The following is a 16,257-nucleotide window of genomic DNA, read 5'->3' on the forward strand; positions in this document are numbered from 1 at the left end:
TTCTAGTCCAACCCCCTGCTGCTCAAACAGGAATCTTCTATAAGACACCCCGTTTTGACTTATCCTGCATCGGCTGCCCCGTCTGGCCTGTTTTCCCCCTTTTATATTTTATAGCTTGTGATCTGGCCGTGGCCAGGTTGCCATGGAAAGGATTAGTCTAGCTTGAATGAACGCAGCGTTTATAAAGGCCTTTCAGGAGCCCGAAGTGGTTTCGGAGGACTCAAAAAAAAAAGAAAAGAAAGAAAAGCAGATAAAAACAATGCGAACACAAGCCGACACCAGAAGCTGCCCTCTTCTGCCACCCTCAAAGGGAATTCGCAGGTTCAGAGAACCCTGGGAATACAGAATAACAGAATAAGTGAGTTGGGAGGGACCTCGGAGGTCATCTAGTCCAACCCCCTGCTCAAGCAGGAGACCCTAGGCCATTTCAGACAAACGGCTTCTCCAGTCTCTTCTTAAAAACCTCCAGGGTTGGAGCAAACACAACTTCTGGTGGCAAGCAGTTCCACTGTCAGGAAATTCTAGGAAATTTCTCCTTCGTTCCCTCAGAGAAATTGGGAAGGGAATTCTTAAACTCCCTGAATAAGGTAGAAAAACAGAAGCCGCTTTTTCAGGAAAAAAAAAAAAACATAATTGAGGCCCAAAGTCACCCAGCTGGCTTTCATGCCTAAGGCGGGACTAGAATTCCCTGTCGCCTGATGGTTGGCTCCAACTCATCCAGCTGGTTTTCGGGCCTAAAGTGGAACTAGAACTCCCCGTCGCCTGGTGGTTGGCCCAAAGTCACCCAGCTGGCTTTCATGCCTAAGGTGGGACTAGAACTCCCTGTCTCCTGGTGACTGGCCCAAAATCACCCAGCTATCTTGGTGCCTAAGGTAGGATTCGAACTCACGGTCTCCTGCCTTCTAATCTGGGGCCATAACCATTAGATCAGACAGCACAGTCCTGGGGTATGAAAGCTTTTACAGAAGTACAGCGTCAATGCACTAATACAACTATCTACAGCTAGTCCTTGATTTACGAAAGTCCTTCGTGGTGCTATGTTGTGACAGTCGTAAAACGAGTCGGTCATATGACCAACCTCCGAAGCACATGCGGGAGATCTCCCATTCTCTCTATTCAGCGTTTCTTCGGCCTTTGCTGCAGTCGTGTCCGGTCACCACGCTTCCCCTGTGTTGTTTACAGTGCCATGCCAAATCTGCACTGCAATATTCCCCATCACCACTAGGGGGCAGCAAGACAATAGTAAAACACTTGGCTGCCCCCTAGTGGTTGTCCCGATTTGTACAGCCCAGATCCGAGAGGACTCGTGCGTCTTGCTAAACGTTCCTGGTGGCCGAGAAGCTCTTAATACAGGGTTCTCCAACTTTAAAAGTTTGTGGACTTCAACTCCCAGAATTCCTCAGCCAGCCATGCCACTTGGCAACCTTTAAGACTTGTGGACTTCAACTCCCAGAATTCCTCAGTTGCTGGCTGAGGAATTCTGGGAGTTGAAGTCCACAACGAGCCTTAAAGGGGCCATGTTTGGAGACCCCTTGCTCTAATACAATGCTTTATACTCATGTAGGGACCAAACAACTAGCTAGACTCTTAAAATGGAGGTCAGGCCTGCCAATCACACAGCCTGATGTGACACACACACAACTTGATCTTACACGCTGCTATTCCATTCAGTGCCTGTTGAGGGCAGCAGAGAGCCAGGTGCTCATTTTTAATTGCAATGGTTTTGCCTCTATGCTGGGGGAAATTCGCAAAAGAAGCAAAGAATTACGAATATTTCCATTGTATCAGGAACAGAGAAGAAATTACTCGTCGGAAGGTCGCAAAAGGGGGTGGGGCGGTCATATGACCCCCCCCCGGTACTGCGGCCGTCATAAACACGAGTCAGTTGCCAAGCCTCCAAATTTTGATCGTATCGTCACGGGGAGGCTGCAACAGTCATAAGTGTGAAACATGGTCGCCAGTCACTTGCTTCAGGGCCGTTGTAAGTCTGAACACTCACTAAATGAACTGTTGTTGTAAGTCGACCCAAAGCTGCTTTTTTAAGGAGGCAACTGGACTTTCTTGTTTTTTTTTTCTTTTGAAGACGTTTCCCTTCTCATCCCAGAAGCTTCTTCAACTCTGACTGGATGGTGAGGAACGGAAGGATTGATGCTCCTTGCAGACAGCTAGTCATTTGCATCCTTTTAGGGGAAATGGTTGTCAAACTCGATTTCATTGAGGGCCACATCAGGGTTGTGTTTGACTAGGGGGGATGTTATGGTGGGCCGTGGCCAGCTCGACGTCACTCGTGTCGGGAGGGGGGGCACCGGTGGCGGCCCGAGCGCTTTGCCAGCGAAACCGGGCTCACGAGCTCCGTTTCCGGCTGTGACGGCCTCCTGCAACCCTCTCCCAGTGAAAACGGAGCTCGGGAGGGGCGCACGCAGCCCTCCCAAGCTCCGTTTTCGCTGGCAGAGGCATTGCGGGCCGGTCCTTCACTGTTTCCAGGGCAGCCCCACCGGCCAGATCTAAGCACCCCGCCGGCCGGATCCGGCCCCTAGGCCTTGAGTTTGACACCCCTGTTTTAGAGGGTCGTTAAAGCCCTTGGAGATTTACCTCAGGGTCACCTGAGTGGTGCAAATGGTTCCTGTACAGGGGTGGGTTCTAAATTTTTTTACTACTGATTCTGTGGGCGTGGCTTATTTTGTGGGTGTGGCTTGGAGGTTATGTGACTAGGTGGGCGTGGCTAGCTGGTCAGAGTCATTTCTGGAAGATCCTCGCACTTACGACCAGTCCTCGCACTTACGACCCGACTCATTTGTTTGCTTTTAACACTGATCAGCTGTAGGGCGGCCCTTTGAAGCCCCACGGCAAGAGTTTAAACAGCTTTTTTCCCTCTAGTCATCAGCTGGGACTCAGGAGGCAGCAATAGATTGGGGGTGGGGCCAAATAAAAGGTAAGAATAACGTGGGGGGGGAGGGCGGGGGGGAGAACCGGTTCGGTGACGTCATATCATCACCGGTACCGGCTCGGCCGAACCGGACCGAACCGGGAGGAACCCACCACTGTTCCTGTAATCTGCAATTTTTCCCCTCTGGAAATCCCTTCCTCTTCCCACCCCATTCCAAGGGCCTTCATCCCAAATGGTATGGCTAAAAAGTCTGTAGAGATTCTCAGTCCTCCAGGTCAGAGTTTTCCGAAAAGTGCATTTATTAATTATTATTATTATTTATTAATTCAATTTGTATGCCGCCCCTCTCCGAAGACTCAGGGCATTTTTTCAGGTGGCAACTGGACTTTCCGTTTTTTTTTCTTTTGAAGATGTTTCGCTTCTCCTCCAAGAAGCTTCTTCAACTCCGGTGCTGACTTGACTGTTGGTCTGAAGTTAACCTTTTTTTAATTTTTTTTAATTATTTTTTTAATTATTATTTTTTATTTGATTTATATGCCACCCTTCTCCGTAAGTGGCTTACAATGCGTTAAGCAATAGCCTTCATACTTTTGTATATTTTATACAAAGTCAGCTTATTGCCCCCACAAACTGGGTCCTCAATTTACCTACCTTAGAAAGGATGGAAGGCTGAGTCGACCTTGAGCCTGGTGAGAATTGAACTCGCAGTAATTGCAGGCAGCTGGAAGCTAAATAAACCTTGGAGTTAATCTATGCTGATCTGAGTTCTAATTACTGGTGGAGAGGTACTGAAGGGAGTTTTTTTTTTAAATCCTTTTTTGGGCTGGGTAATAGTCTCTTTTGCATACTCTATAGATTTTGTGAACGCCTATAGTCTATAGATATTGTTAAGAAATTAACAACTTGTATTGGAATTTGTCATTTTGTAAGCCGCCTTGAGTCCCTAGGGAGAAAGGCGGCATATAAATCGCAATAATAAAATAAAATAAATAAATAAACTTCTATCGATTAGGCCAACCAACAAACCTGGTGGGGAATGGAAGGATTTGCACTCCTTGCAGACAGCTGGTCATTTGCATCCTTTTAGAGGGTCATTGAGGCCACTTGGAGATTTACCTGTGTCCTCAGAATCACCTGAGTGGTGCAAATGGTTCCTGTAGTCCCCAATTTTTTCCCCTCTGGAAATACGTTCCTACTCCCACACCATTCCAAGGACCTTCATACCAGATTGGATAGCTCAAAGTCTGTAGAGTTTCTCCATCATCCAGGTCAAAAGGTGTCTTTTTTCAGGAGGCAACTGAACTTCCTGGTTACCATAAAAGCACCTTTATGACCTGGATGACGGAGAATCTCTACAGACGGTTGTAAGTCGAGGACTACCTGTGTCTCACGTGGATGCCCCCCCAAACATGGAAAGGGCCATACCGTCTTGCCCCCAATGCCTCCCCTAGTGAAATTATACCTGTGCAAGGTGCAGAATTATCCTCTCTTGGATTCGGACAGTTAATGATATCCAGGGAGACCTTTGCAAAACCTGTATCAGATTTCCCAGGACTGCAAACAGCTGGATAGATAGCTGAGAAGCCTGGACAATTATCTCTGAGCCTATTGTTTGAAGGCATAAATTCGGGGGGTGGGAGGAGGGGGGGAAGGTTTCTGGTGCCTGGCTTTGACAGAGTAGCCCTATCCACAAGCCTATTAAACATTCAACAAGATGATGAGGGGACCGGAGGCTGAAACATACGATGAACGGTTGCAGGAACTGGGCCTGGCTAGTCTAGTGAAGAGAAGGACCGGAGGAGACAGGATAGCATCTTCCAATATCTGCCACAGAGAGGAGGAAGGGGGTCAAGATATTTTCCAAAGCCCCCCGAAGGCCAGACAAGGAATAATGGATGGAAACTGAACAAGGAGAGATTCTCACTTACCAGGAGAAACGTTGGGCTGAATTGTGGTCGTAAGTCGAGGACTACCCGTGCAGAATCGAACGAATGAATAAATGAAATATATCCATTGAGTTGAGTTCAGTTCGGCTGCATGGAGAGATCGCTGCAGTTGGGTTATGCTTCCCCCCCCCCTTTTGGCAATGTTAGTTGTTAAAAGATACTTGGCCACCTTCTTTCTAGAATATATTATATTTCCCAGGCTAGAGTTTTGTTCTGGTGGTTTCCTTGTGGTCTCCCATCCAATTTAGCTAACTAAATTCAGCTCTGCTGTACTGTTTGAGATCAACTGCACTTAGACTTATATACTGCTTTGGAGTGCTTTTTCAGCCCTCTCTAAGCGGTTTGCAGAGTCAGCATATCGCCCTCCAATAATCTGGGTCCTCGTTTTACCCACCTCGGAAGGATGGAAGGCTCAGTTAACTCTGAGCTGGTTAAGATCGAACTGTTGGCAGTGAGCAGTGAATTAACCTGCAATACTGCATTCTAACCACTGCATCACCACAGCTCGCTCCTTCCTTCCTTCCTTCCTTCCTTCCTTCCTTCCTTCCTTCCTTCCTTCCTTCCTTCCTCCCTTCCTTCCTTCCTTCCTTCCTTCCTTCCTTCCTTCCTCCCTTCCCAATAGCCGTTAGACTTACATACCGCTTCACAGGGCTTTTACAGCCCTCTCTAAGCAATTTACACAGTCAGCCTATTGCTCCCAACAATCTGGGTCCTCATTTTACCCACCTTGGAAGGATGGAAGGCTGAGTCAACCTTGAGCCGGTCAGGATCGAACTGCTGGCAGTGGCCTGCAATACTGCATTCTAACCACTGTGCCATCTTTCTTCCTTCCTTCCTTCCTTCCTTCCTTCCTTCCTTCCTTCCTTCCTTCCTTCCATCTTCCTTCCTTCCTTTTATCTTTCCATCTTCCTTCCTTCCATCTTCCTTCCTTTCTTTTATCTTGCCATCTTCCTTCCTTCCATCTTCCTTCCTTCCTTTTATCTTGCCATCTTCCTTCCTTCCATCTTCCTTCCTTTCTTTTATCTTGCCATCTTCCTTCCTTCCATCTTCTTTCCTACTTCCTTTTATCCTTCCATCTTCCTTCCTTCCTTCCTTCCTCCCTCCCTCTCTAAGCGGTTTACAGAGTCAGCCTCTTGCCCCCAACAATCTGGGTCCTCATTTTACCCACCTCAGAAGGATGGAAGGCTGAGTCAACCTTGAGCCGGTCAGAATCGAACTGCTGGCAGTGGCCTGCAATACTGCATTCTAACCACTGTGCCATCTTCCTTCCTTCCTTCCTTCCTTCCTTCCTTCCTTCCTTCCTTCCTTCCTTCCTTCCTTCCTTCCTTCCATCTTCCTTCCTTCCTTTTATCTTTCCATCTTCCTTCCTTCCTTTTATCTTTCCATCTTCCTTCCTTCCTTCCATCTTCTTTCCTACCTTCCTTTTATCCTTCCATCTTCCTTCCTTCTTTCCTTCCTTCCTTCCTCCCTCCCTCTCTTGCCCCCAACAATCTGGGTCCTCATTTTACCCACCTCGGTAGGACGGAAGGCTGAGTCAACCTTGAGCCTGGTGGGATTCGATCTGCCGAACTGCTGGCAGCCAGCAGACGTAGCCTGCAGTACCGCACTCTAACCGCTGAGCCACCATGGCTCAGTAATCGCCATCTACCAATTCTTGAAAGGCAGCTACAGGGAAAATCGTGCCCATTTATTCTCCAAATCACCTGAAGAAGGCAGGACAAGAAGCAACGGATGGAAACCCATCAAGGAGAGAAGCAACCTGGAATTAGGGAGGAATTTCCTGACAATTAACCAGTGGAACAGCTTGCCACCAGAAGTTGTGGATGCTCCATCACTGGAGGTTTCCGAAAATAGATGAACAACTATTTGACTGGGATAGTTGAAGGCAAAGGTCTTCAAACTTGACAGCTTTAAGACTTGTGGACTTTAACTCCCAGAATTCTCCAGCCAGCATAGCTATGCTGGCTGGAGAATTCTGGGCGTTAAAGTCCACAAGTCTTAAAGCTATGCTGGCTGGAGAATTCTGGGAGTTGAAGTCCACAAGTCTTAAACCTGCCGAGTTTGAAGACCTCTGGTTTAAGGTCTCCTGTCTTGACCAGGAGGCTGGAATAGAAGACCTCTGAGGTACCCTTCCAAGCCTTACGATTCCAGCTTCTACAACACCTCCCTTTGCTAAGTTCTTCTTCCTAAGCTCTGAGTAATAAATGAGTATCTTAAGACCCCACTCGGTTTGCCTTTGTGAACAAGTTGGCAGCCGGGCTCGTCACGAGTTTGGAGATCACCCAACGGAGCCCGTATTTTGCCCACCTGCCAGGGATTTCCAACCATAGAGGAAGTGGGTGGATTTTCTTCGCAAAAACGTCAAATAATAAAGCCTCTTTCTCTGTGGCTCAGCTGTTTGAGACAAGTTGGGTCAGGAAAGAAGCACCCTCAGAGAGAGAGAGACTGCTGGGATTTGGATTTATTATTGTAGGGTGCAGAAATTTTGAAAGGATCCCATCGTTTTTTTTTCTCTGATGCCGCAGATGAGATAATATATATATATATTTGTTTTCTGAGGTTTTCGCGGGTGTTTGTATGTAAGCAGACTCAAACCCACACTGAGGATGAGGCACGACCACGGACCAGAAGCCAGACCACAGCTGCATCATTAGCCCCTTTAAAACCCCCCCAATCCATACATGAAGCAGACTGACACCCACCACGAAGAGGTAGCACGGCCACGAACACGAAGCCAAACAACAGCAACACAGCTCACCAGCTCAAATCCCCCTGCTACTCAGACTAACCCGAGCACAACCAAGCCCCCACCTAAACAGAACACACACCCATCCAATCAGAGCACAGCCAACCCCCCCATCCAATCAGAGCACAGCCAAACCCCCAACCAATCAGAACACACCTCCATCCAATCAGAACACAGCCAAGCTCCCCCCAATCAGTTCACACCCCCCACTGGCAGTTAAAAGGAAGAAACAGCTGCGATCACACACATTGCTCCTAGAAGCACGGAGCCGAGAACACCAGCCTGAAGATGACGAATGAGACTTCGTTGAAACGTTACCAAGAAACCTCCAATTTTACGCGGGAGAAAACCCTAATAACCAAAGACCTACACACACACACACACACACACACACACACATTTATATATATACACACACACACACACACACATTTATATATATATATATATGTATGTTTTTCTTCTAGCCAGGTTTTCCCTACGTAGCCAAGGTTTTTTTTGTAGCTCCAGCTCAGTAGAATCTCATCTACTCGGTTCTGGGCTTTATTCTTTTCTAACACCTAGCAAGCTCTCACTGCTAGGTGGGAGACCTAAATAGATCCATTTCTAGCTCGTTTGCTTTCATCAGTAGGCCACACCCATATCTTATGTATCCTCCCTGTAAAGGTACAGTATCAATTTTCTTACTTCTTCGTAGGGTTTATGTGTGTTTTTCTTCTAGCCAGGTTTTCCCTACGTAGCCAAGGTTTTTTTGTAGCTCCAGCTCAGTAGAATCTCATCTACTCGGTTCTGGCCTATCTTTTGAATCATGAGGACTAGAAACATGCTTGTTTTTTTTTAATTTAAAAAGCCAAAGTTCCCAGGATGCCAATTTCCCAGTCTAATCTTTCTTTCTTTCTTCTTCTTTTTTTTTTTTTTTGCCTTTCTTTGTTCAAACCCCCCCCCCAAAAAAAACAAATCCAACTCTTTACAAATTCAACCCCTTCCATATAATTAGCAAGTCGATTCCTCGTGTGCCTTAACAATTTCCCCGTTTGACACGTTACCACATACAAATCGTTAGGAGGTTTTCTATATATAGTTAAACCACTTTTCTGGCTCCCGAGATTATTTTCGTTGAGCATTCCTGACGCCTTCCCAACCTGTCTTCTGAACCATGAGGACTAGAAACATGCTGGAGTTGTTTTTTTGTTTTTTGTTTTAATTTTTTAAAAAAGCTGAGAGCTTCCCAGGTTGCCCAGGAATTTTCCCAGGTCTGGTTTCTCTTATTCTTCTTCTTTTTTTTTTTTTTTCCTTTCCTTTGTTCCCAGCAGACAAGGAATCCTTACCGGCTTATCTCCTGAGGGATTCTGTCAACTAAAGTCTTAACCTGAATTGCGTGGATTATCTTTTTCCCGTCTCTAACTAAATGGTCCACGCTGCCTGTGTACCATTTATAGCTACCTACCCACCGGAATAGAAGCGTGCGCTTTAACCAAATAATATCTCTCTATATATATCTATATATCTCCTGCAATTGCTGCGGTTTGACACCTACAAAATTGATTTATCCTTCTTTTTGCTTTCTTTCGTCACTCAGGTTTCCTGCTAGCGATAGCCGATGAGTTTCTGGAAAAATGGTCATCCTACAGCAGGTAAGGTGGCTTTTACCTGCGGTTTGCAATCTGGGTTAATAATGTGAGAAAGTAGCTCTTTCTCGCCAGTTGGATGGGTGTTATGCATGCCTGCATTTGTGTGAACAGTCTACACCGCTTGGTAGAAAGAGGGGGGGGGTTGGCTGAGGTCAAGCTATTTGGACACGGCTCCCGTTTCGGGAAAGAAAGAAAGAAAAAAAAAGGGGGTGGGGAAAGGGTTTTTTTGATGAAAATGTTTACATTTTGTACCTTGCCCCGGCTTAAGAGGTACAATCGGAACACGTTGCACAGATTAAACAGATTAGTCGAGCCAAAGGATCCGTTGTAAGTCTATTTGCCGGTCAGTTGCGAGAGAAAAGCTGCCAAGGGGCCGATGTGAAATCGTGGGAATTGAACTCACTTGCCTTTTTTTTAAATTTAATTAAAGAAGTTTGATATTTTGTAATGATCCAAGTATATACTGTATATATATAAATATGTCTGTGTGCCTGTGTGTCTGTGTATATGTATTACAAACTATTCTAAAAATACAAGTTCTGGGTATATTTCTAAAGAGAGAAGCAGACATTCGGCGAACTCCGGAACTAAAATAATGAAAATTTTATTCTACTAAGAATCAACTGACAGACGAAAGCTTAGTAGAATGTCTGCTTCTCTCTTTACATGTATATGTATATGTATATGTATATGTATATGTATATGTATATGTATATGTATATGTATATGTATATGTATATGTATATGTATATGTATATGTATATGTATATGTATTACAAACTATTCTAAAAATACGAGTTCCGGGTATATTTCTAAAGAGAGAAGCAGACATTCTGCGAACTCCGGAACTAAAATAATGAAAATTTTATTCTACTAAGAATCAACTGACAGACGAAAGCTTAGTAGATGTCTGCTTCTCTCTTTAACTATTCTAAAAATATGAGTTCCAGGTATATTTGTAAAGAGAGAAGCAGACATTCTGCGAACTCCGGAACTAAAATAATGAAAATTTTATTCTACTAAGAATAAACTGGCTGACAAAAGCATAGTAGAGTGTCTGCTTCTCTCTTTACATGTAAAGAGAGAGAGAGAGAGAGAGAGAGAGAGAGAGAGAGAGAAAGAAGAGAAGGAGAGAGAGAAAGGAAGGAAGGAAGGGGAGAAGATGAAAGAGACAGGAAGGAAGGAAGGGGAGAAGAAGAAGAAAAAAGGGGAAAGAAAGAAAGAAAGAAAGAAAGAAAGAAAGAAAGAAAGAAAGAAAGAAAGAAAGAAAGAAAGAGACAGGAAGGAAGGGGAGAAAAAGAAGAAGAAAGAGAGAGAGGGACAGGAAGGAAGGAAGGAAGGAAGGATCAAAGGGGAGAAGAAGAAGAAGAAGAGAGAGAAAGAAAGACAGGAAGGAAGGAGAGAAGAAGAAAGAGAGAGAGAGAGACAAGAAGGAAGGAAGGAAGGATCGAAGGGGAGAAGAAGAAGAAGAAAGAGAAAAAAGAAAGAAAGAAAGAAAGGTAGGGGAGAAAAAGAAGAAAGAGAAAGAAAGAATGACAGGAAGGAAGGAAGGAGAGAAGAAGAAAGAGAAAGAAAAGCAGGAAAGAAAGAGACAGGAAGGAAGGAAGGAAGGAAGGGGAGAAGAAGAAAGAATGAGAGAGAGAAGGAAAGAAAGAAAGAAAAGAAAGGAAGGAAGGAAAGAAAGAAAGAAAGAAAGAAAGAAAGAAAGGAAGGAAGGAAGGAAGAAAGAAAGGAAGAAAGAAAGAAAGAAAAAATTCCACACGCAAGGAATTAGAAAAGTGTGGTTAGATGCAGACAAATCTCTGTGTTTCTTTGGGGGTAATTTTAATTCCAAACCAGATTAAGGATTAGTTTGAAATCAGCAGGTTTGTGTGTGTGTGTGTGTGTGTGTGTGTGTGTGTGTGTGTGTGTGTGTGTGTCTTAATGAGTTCAACACACTGGTGGTTGCATTCCCACAACCCACTTAACCTGAGGTGTGTCCAGCTGTCCACCAGATGGGAGCAGAATCATCTAGGTGTTTGTAGCCCAGATGTGGTGGCCCTGCTAAACTTGTTCTGTGTGTAATTTGTGGTTTACTTCTTTGTGGATAAACATGTTGTGGATTCCACCACACTGGATTAATTTACGGAGCAATTGAGTAACCAGGTTAAAAACAGACCCTGGTTGTCAAAAGTGCCAATTTTGGATTAAATTGACAACGTGTCTAGTTAAAGTATCCATATCTTTCAAAAAGGCAACTGGACTTTGTGTTTCCTTGAAGACATTTCGCTTCTCACCCAAGAAGCTTCTTCAGTTCTGACTGAATGACCATGAAGCTTCTTGAATGAGAAGCGAAACGTCTTCAGGGAAAAACGAAGGCCGTTCAGTCAGAACTGAAGAAGCTTCTTATTTTATTTTTATTTTTATTTTTATTTATTTTGTCGAGTACGTATTAGTTAATATATATGTATAAGCCTGAATTGAATACATAAAATGAATAGAATTAAAGGGAACATTGAAGTGAAGCGAAACGTCTTCAGAGAAAAACGAAGGTCGTTTCAGTCAGAACTGAAGAAGTTTCTTGGATGAGAAGCGAAACGTCTTCAGAGAAAAACGAAGGCCGTTCAGTCAGAACTGAAGAAGCTTCTTGGATGAGAAGCGAAACGTCTTCAGGGAAAAACGAAGGCCGTTCAGTCAGAACTGAAGAAGCTTCTTGGGTGAGAAGCGAAACGTCTTCAGAGAAAAACGAAGGTCGTTCAGTCAGAACTGAAGAAGTTTCTTGGGTGAGAAGCGAAACGTCTTCAGGGAAAAACGAAGGCCGTTCAGTCAGAACTGAAGAAGCTTCTTGGATGAGAAGCGAAACGTCTTCGGGGAAAAACGAAGGCCGTTCAGTCAGAACTGAAGAAGTTTCTTGGATGAGAAGGCGAAACGTCTTCAGGGAAAAACGAAGGCCGTTCAGTCAGAACTGAAGAAGCTTCTTGGATGAGAAGCGAAACGTCTTCGGGGAAAAACGAAGGCCGTTCAGTCAGAATTGAAGAAGCTTCTTGGATGAGAAGCGAAACGTCTTCGGGGAAAAACGAAGGCCGTTCAGTCAGAACTGAAGAAGCTTCTTGGATGAGAAGTGAAACGTCTTCAGGGAAAAAACGAAGGCCGTTCAGCTCAGAACTGAAGAAGCTTCTTGGATGAGAAGCGAAAACATCTTCGGGGAAAAACGAAGGCCGTTCAGTCAGAACTGAAGAAGCTTCTTGGACGAGAAGCGAAACGTCTTCGGGGAAAAACGAAGGCCGTTCAGTCAGAACTGAAGAAGCTTCTTGGATGAGAAGCGAAACGTCTTCAGGGGAAAAACGAAGGCCGTTCAGTCAGAACTGAAGAAGCTTCTTGGGGTGAGAAGCGAAACGTCTTCAGAGAAAAACGAAGGTCGTTCAGTCAGAACTGAAGAAGTTTCTTGGGTGAAGAAGCGAAACGTCTTCAGGGGAAAAACGAAGGCCGTTCAGTCAGAACTGAAGAAGGCTTCTTGGACGAGAAGCGAAACGTCTTCGGGGAAAAAACGAAGGCCGTTCAGTCAGAACTGAAGAAGCTTCTTGGATGAGAAGCGAAACGTCTTCGGGGAAAAACGAAGGCCGTTCAGTCAGAACTGAAGAAGCTTCTTGGAACGAGAAGCGAAACGTCTTCCGGGAAAAAACGAAACGAAGAAACTAATCAAGGAGAGAAGCAACCTGGAATTAAGGAGAAAATGATTGACAGTGGAAACAATCAGTGGAACAACTGGCCACCAGAAGTTATGGGTGCTCCAACACTGGAGGTTTTCAAGAAGAGACTGGACAACCACTTGTCTGAAATGGGGAAGGATCCCCTGCTTGACCGAAGGGGTCAGACTAGAAGACCTCCAAGGTCCCCTTCCAACTTTTGATATTCTTTGTTGGACTTCTCATTCAGGACCTTCGGTCATGAGCCTCGTGGACCAATTTTTCAGCAAGCTTCCTGTCTCATGTGGCATTTATGGGCTGCCCCCCAAACTCCTTGCAACCGTAATAACAAGGGTGATGAGAACCCCCCCCCTTCCCACATTCATCTGAAAAACCTATTTGCATATAGATGAAAATGCGGTCCGTTGGCCTGCTCTGGATGGACCCATTTAGCATCTTAATGGCTCCCGCTGTCAAAATCCCTGCCCTCAAAACGAAGGAAGGAAGTCGTGCGTGCTCTTCCAGAGGTTGGGATTGGATAATGAAGGGGGGAGGGGGGGGCAAACAAGGTTGCACATGGAGCTGCAGGTTAGAAACATCTGGAAATCTATGTCAGCATCTACTTCTGTCCTACTATCGCAGCACCACTGAGAGCGTCCTGACATACGGCATTCTTGCATGGTATGGGAGCAGCTCCGTAGCGGACAAAAAACGCTCTACAGAGAATCATTAAAACTGCCCAGAATATCATTGGAGTCCAGCTACCAGCCCTGGACGACATCTTCGCATCTCGCTGTTTGAGGAAGTCGCATAACATTCTCCGAGACACTTCCCATCTTGCTTACAATCTTTTTGGACTGTTGCCTTCTTTTTTTTTTTTTAAATATTTTTTTAATTACTAACATTACAAACAACATATACAATATTTCACCCTGTGCTATACATAAAAAAGGAAGATTTGGTTCTTCGGATATATCCTCATGATCGCCAAAATCCACATTCTCAGGGTACAGGTACCAAAGCATCCAATTTTCCCAGCGCATAGTCCACGAATGGTTTCCAAATTTTCCAGAAAATATCTTCTTTATAGTCACCATTTCTAATTTTAATATCACATGTCATTTTTATGGTTTAAAGCTAATTTCCACATTTCACAATACCATTCTTCTATTCTAAAATTCACATCTAATTTCCAATATCTGGCTATTATAATTCTACCCATTATAATCATAATTCTAATCAATTCTTTCTCATATTTTGTTGGTTCTATTTCCTTAATTATCAACAGTAATATAGTTTCTGGTCTCAATATTATTGCTTTCCCCCATCATTTCAAATATCATTTCCTCCAATTGTTGCCAAAACTTTTTAACTTTATCACATTTGTACCACATATGTTCATAAGTCCCTAATTCCATATCACATCTCCAACATTGTTTACTAATTTTGTTATCCATCAATGACAATCTTAATGGAGTCAAATACCATTTCCAAACAACCTTATAATTATGCTCTTTAATCCTTACAGATAAAGTCTTCATAATTCTACTCTTCCAATTCACGTTCCAATCTAAATCTGATATTTTAATATTAAGTTCTTTTTCCCAATTCATCTTCATCACCCTTTGTGGTTTTCCATCAAAATTTATAATCTTATATATCTTACTAACTAGTTAGCCCAATTTCATCTTTCATAATTTGGAATACTAAATATTCAAATTCAGTTTTACTTCTACTTATCGAACAATTGTCCCTTACCTTCTTAGTCCATTTTTCTATCTGTATTTTTTCAAACCAGCCTAAACCCAATTTTTCAATGATTTGGGACTGTTGCCTTCTGGCAGAAGATACAGAAGAATTAAAACTGGGACCGACACGTTTTCTGAATAGTTTTTATCCCTGAGCTAGCTAGCTAGCTAGCTAGCTAGCTAGCTATTTATTTATTTATTTATTTATTTATTTATTTATTTATTTATTTATTTATTTATTTATTTATTTATTTATTTTCTATACTGCCCTTCTCCCGAAGGACTCGGGGCGGTGTACAGCCAAAAATAAAACCATGACAATATAAAAATTAAAAGCAATTTAAAACAATTAAATAAATTGGCCAAAAAACTCTAATAAAACGACCCATTAAATAGTAAAATGTTATTATTATTTAGGCCAACCCTGCTTTTTTTTTTTTTTTTTAAATTTGATTTACATGCCGCCCTTCTCCGGAGACTCAGGGCGGTTTACAATGCGTTAAGCAATAGCCTTCATTCTTTTGTATATTTATACAAAGTCAGTTTATTGCCCCCACAATCCGGGTCCTCCTACCTTAGAAAGGATGGAAGGCTGAGTCAACCTTGAGTCTGGGGAGATTCGAACTTGCAGTAATTGCAGGCAGCTGGTGTTAATCAGTCTGCTGAGCCACCAGGCCCTTATTGGAATAATAATTGCTTGTTGGAATAATAATGTTTTTACGGCACGACGAAAGGTACGAAGGTCGGGAATCCTACGAATTTCCGGGGGCAGCTCATTCCAGAGGGTAGGGGCCCCCCACAGAGAATGCTGTCCCCCTGGGGGTTGTCAGCCGACATTGCCTAGCCGACAGCACCCCGGAGGGGCCCCTCTCTGTGGGAGTGTACCAGTCGATGGGAGGCTATCGGTGGCAGAAGGGGGTCTCATAAATACCCAGGTCCCAAGCCATGGAGCGCTTTAAAGATGGTAACCAGCACCTTGAATCGCACCCGGAAGACCACCGGGAGCCAGTGCAGCTCACCGCAGGAGCGGTGTTACATGGGAGCGTCGAGTCGCTCCCGATATACCCGCCGCGGCCCGCATTCTGGACCAGTTGGAGCCTCCGGATGCTCTTCAAGGGGAGCCCCATGCACTCAACAATGAACTAAAGGGCCACCATCAGTGAGCTGTTGGACAGTATTACTTGGTCTGTTGTGTGGATGTTTGGGTGGTTTAGGGGTGGGGAATTGTGGTGGGTGGGGGTGTGTTTGGGGATTGTTATGTGTGTTGGGCCTGGTCTTTGGGTATTAATTGAATTTTGTTGTATGGGTATACTGTGTATACACGTAAAATGAGAATAAAGTTATTTATTTATTTATTTATTTATTTATTCATTCATACATACATACATACATACATACATACATACATACATACATACGTGCAAATCCATCGCTGGCGTTTTTCACACTGGCTGGCCCCCGTCAAATGAAGCTCAGCTTTGGGGTGAAATTCGATTCTGCTTAGTTCCCGGAGATTTTATTGGAGGTTTTCAAGAAGAGATTGGACAACCATTTGTCTGAAACGTTGTAGACAGGTTCTGTTGTGGCTCCCGTTGCCTGAGCCTGGGCTATCGACAGATGCAGACTCTGAGAGT

General features: G+C 44.1%; 1 protein-coding gene across 1 annotated transcript in view; it reads right to left on the reverse strand.

The window, feature by feature from the left end:
• Nucleotides 1–11,253: 11,253 nt before the first annotated feature.
• Nucleotides 11,254–16,257, reverse strand: part of LOC139316838 (glycerophosphodiester phosphodiesterase domain-containing protein 4-like) — a 16,741-nt gene continuing 11,737 nt past the window's right edge. Inside the window, 1 exon segment of the mRNA XM_070943680.1 lies at nt 11,254–11,322. Within this exon segment, the coding sequence (XP_070799781.1) occupies nt 11,254–11,322 (69 nt within the window).

This window comes from Pituophis catenifer, unplaced genomic scaffold (genome assembly GCF_029215685.1).
Source record: "Pituophis catenifer annectens isolate HBS135680 unplaced genomic scaffold, rPitCat1.0.hap2 SCAF_4, whole genome shotgun sequence".
Classification (NCBI taxonomy): domain Eukaryota; kingdom Metazoa; phylum Chordata; class Lepidosauria; order Squamata; family Colubridae; genus Pituophis; species Pituophis catenifer.